The sequence below is a fragment of the Scomber japonicus genome, chromosome 13 (genome assembly GCF_027409825.1).
Source record: "Scomber japonicus isolate fScoJap1 chromosome 13, fScoJap1.pri, whole genome shotgun sequence".
In the NCBI taxonomy this organism is placed as follows: domain Eukaryota; kingdom Metazoa; phylum Chordata; class Actinopteri; order Scombriformes; family Scombridae; genus Scomber; species Scomber japonicus.
Genome location: NC_070590.1, coordinates 15,197,829 through 15,201,531, shown reverse-complemented (window position 1 = coordinate 15,201,531; position 3,703 = coordinate 15,197,829). Strand labels below are relative to the sequence as shown.

The window sequence follows — 3,703 nt, the reverse complement described above, 5'->3', positions numbered from 1 at the left end:
AAAAAATCTAATGATACACCAGCTAAAATATAGGCCACACTTTATGCATTAAATACGGAACTTTTGCATTCAGTGAAAATATATGAAATTATGTTTTCCTAGGGATATAATACATCCATGATACATTTTCAGGTGTAGCCATAGATTGTTTAAACTGTATAAATCTTTGGTCAAGCTCACTGAAGCTACGTCCCGAGTCAGATTTTCTTCAAAATAAAGACATCAAATACAATTTAAAAAATCACAAAGCATTTCATTTTTACATTTAATTTAATTAACCTCCATTAAATATGTTAACTTTCATTTTTTAAATTTACTACATAATCATAATAAACTTATTCTGCATTTACGTTGGTACATTTAGAAAAAAAATCTTTACAGTCATGTTCATCAACAACGATTTTACTTTGAAAAGAATAAATGTGGTTTTCCTTTATGCGGATACCAGAGACATTATTGCGGATACTCTGGGAAGACTCGCTCCTACTCTGCTCTGATTGGCTCTGGCCCGGATATTCTTATCCTAACTCTGACGAATCCCATTCCTCATTCCTAAACCTAACCAACGAAGGCAACGAGTAGTAGCCAATGAGAGCGAGAGGAGGACGGGTCTTCGCGGAATGCGGGTGGGAAAAGTATAAGGCCAGCTGACTTCACGAGTTGTTACTTCCTCATTTTTCTAAATTATCTGTATTTGAACAACTAAGTGACACTTTGTCGTTGTTCAAATACACCACAGTGTATTATAACAGACTAGTCACAGTGACGTGGTCATTTTAAACATAACCACTCTACGACTTCTGACTAAATAAACTAAACTTCTCTGACTGGCTAATGCTAAGCTAACATCGTCTCCATGGCACCTCTTCGGGTCCTGTGCATCCATGGTTACCGTCAGAACAGCAGCTCGTTCCGGGAGAAGACGGGAGCTCTGCGAAAGCTGCTCAAGAAACAAGTGGAGCTTATTTACATGAGCGCACCACTCAGTGTACAACATGTTAATAGTGAAGGTGGGTCATCCTCTATACCCGTATACAACCAAAACACATGAAGGGGACAGTCGCTAGTAGCTAGTTTGTGTTATTTAAAGTTTAGAGGTGGTCACAAAGCTGCGTTCACTCAGACCCCAAGTAGCTGTATGGTCATAACGTGAAAATGTAAAATTAAGAAATGAAAATAAATAGATTAATAAACAAACGAGTAAACTCTGGCAAAATTGAAGCCAAATTCTGATTCAGAGTTGAGGGAAACATAAATAATAATATTTAGGAGCTGATTCTCCAGTTTTGCACCATTTACACTTGTGAAAAACTGTTAGTCATCAAAGCAAAAACCTCAGCACTGTTTAAACAAAATTTAAGAGTTGTGAAACCTTTATTTTATTATATAACAACACCAAATACGCTTTTCACTTATATTTCACCATCCAGAACACATCTGACCAGGTCCAAATCAAAAACCACTGAGTGTCTTTGTGTCTCCTCGGTAATCTAGTCCAGATTTGGCAGTTATAAGTATAGTGCTATATGTTCAAGACTAGAGCCCAGCTGATACATTGGTCAGCCGATATTATCAACTATATATTGGCCTTTCACATATATATCTATATCAGTGTATATGTTTTCCAAAGTGTGCCTATATATATATATATATATATATATTATTCTTTTAAAGTTATATAGGCAGCATTTTATGTATATTTGATCATTTTTCTTCATTCAGGTTTAATATAATGTACTTATGTGTCTTTTGTTTTGTGTTTTTTATTTATATTTATGAAATTTACTGTTTCAGTAAAAGGTTAGGGTTAGGGGTGCATTTTATTGTAAAATATCATCCCCCCACTACATATCTGTCACAAGTGTTGTGTAGTGGAAGTAATAATGATTTACTGTAATGCAGCCATGATTGCTTAAACAGATTTAGACAGTTGGTTTTATCTTTGTATTTGTATAATATGTCATAGAGCTGCAACAGTGAGTCACTTAATTAATTGGTTACCAACTCTTAATTTTTTTTTTTTTGGTAATCAATTCGTAGTTTTGACTGATTTTTAAGAAAACGACTCCAAATTCTCTTACTCCTCAAATATCAAATATTTTCTGGTTTCTTTAGTCTTTCATGACAGTAAACTGACCATCGTTGGGTAGTGGACTGTTGGTCTAGACAAAAGAAGACACATCACCTTGGGTTTTGGGAAACTCGACTTTTTTCATATTTTTTCATATTTTACAGACCACACAACTAATCAATTAATCAAGAAAATAATTGACATATTAATCTGTGATGAAAACAATAATTAATTGGTGACCTAATGTAATATAATATAGTACAATTACATTTATTTCTATGGTAGTTATACATTAACTTAAACAGATCAAGAGTGAGTAACAGTGTCAGACAGTAATTTTTGGTAACAGCTATAAAAAGATATATTTTCTTCACAAATTAATTTTCTGCTTGTATGCAAACAAACAAAAATAAAAATACTAAACTGCAACATAATAAATGTAAGGAGATGAAAGAAATGTTGGTCCACTCATCTGTGGTGCCTCCTTTTGAAAGTTTAATCATTTAAGACAGCATGATAGCGGCATTCTTCTTCTGTCCTTTTACAAGCTCCAGACAAGGGGAATGGTCCTGGACCTGGACCCGGAGGTGATGAGGACCACAGGGGTTGGTGGTTTTCTGACACCCAGGCTCGGAGTTTCAGTGCTCAGCAGCAGTGTGAGGAAAGCCTGGGGCTCGACGAGAGTGTGGCGGCTGTGAGAGAAGCTGTGAAGGATCAAGGTCCGTTCGACGGCATCCTTGGCTTCAGTCAGGGAGCAGCTTTTGTGGCAATGCTGTGCTCTCTGCAAGAGCAAAAACTGGAGCCAGAGTTCTGCTTCCGCTTTGCCATCCTTGTTGCTGGTTTTCGTAGCGCGTGTAGGGAACACCAAAAATTCTACGACGGTCCCATCCAGATCCCCTCCCTGCATGTGTTTGGACTGGAGGATCGTGTCATCCCTGATAACATGAGCAGGGAGCTCCTCCCCTCCTTCCAAGACCCTCAGGTCCTGACGCATCCTGGTGGCCATTTTGTCCCTGCCACATCTGCTCACAGACAAACTTACCAGGACTTTCTCAAGAGCTTCCAGTGAGAAAATAAAGTCACAGAAACTCTAAATAAGTGAAGCGGTACAATCCATGATGAAGACTTAAGCACTTAAATGAGGACAGAGAATGTTGATTATATAATGCTTAGACACATCTTGTGAGAACATAATTAATTCCAGAGGCACGTGGCATAATAATGGCAGGTTCAGAGTCATGACCTTTGTACTCTGGATGCAGTTTTTTTTCTGTCATCTGATCCATCCAAAACAATACTGCTGTTCTTCTCAGGGAAAATGTTGTCTTGTAAGAGATAATAAATAAGATAACTTGACAAATTCTGGTCTCAGTTTCTTTTTTTGTAAGCTTTCTTTTATCTTTTATTGAGCCTTTATTGGCTTACTACAAAAACATTTATACATTACTAACAACCTTTTAAAATATTTCGGAATATATGAGACGTTTTAACTAGTCATAACAAAAGCAGCAGTGTACCTAAGGACATTTACAAAGGCTTGTTATTAATTACACCAATACTTTCCTTACTGTCTACATATCTGCTGTGAAAAGGACCAATTAGAAGCAAATGTTTTAACACTTCCATCTTATT

The 3,703-nt window shown here is 36.6% G+C and overlaps 1 protein-coding gene across 1 annotated transcript; it reads left to right on the top strand.

Annotated features, from left to right (window-relative positions):
• The first annotated feature begins 603 nt into the window (after positions 1–603).
• On the top strand, positions 604–3,385 carry ovca2 (OVCA2 serine hydrolase domain containing). The gene is made up of 2 exons (XM_053331737.1): positions 604–1,010; positions 2,620–3,385. The coding sequence occupies exons 1-2, from the start codon at positions 857–859 to the stop codon at positions 3,138–3,140; spliced, it is 675 nt and encodes a 224-aa protein (XP_053187712.1). The 5' UTR covers positions 604–856; the 3' UTR covers positions 3,141–3,385.
• The last annotated feature ends 318 nt before the right edge of the window (positions 3,386–3,703 follow it).

Excerpts from the sequence above, each read along its gene's own strand:
- ovca2 (XM_053331737.1), top strand. The coding sequence starts at position 857 with ATGGCACCTCTTCGGGTCCTGTGCATCCATGGTTACCGTCAGAACAGC. Across the intron at positions 1,011-2,619 it reads ACAACATGTTAATAGTGAAG|CTCCAGACAAGGGGAATGGT; the intron begins GTGGGTCATCCT and ends TCCTTTTACAAG.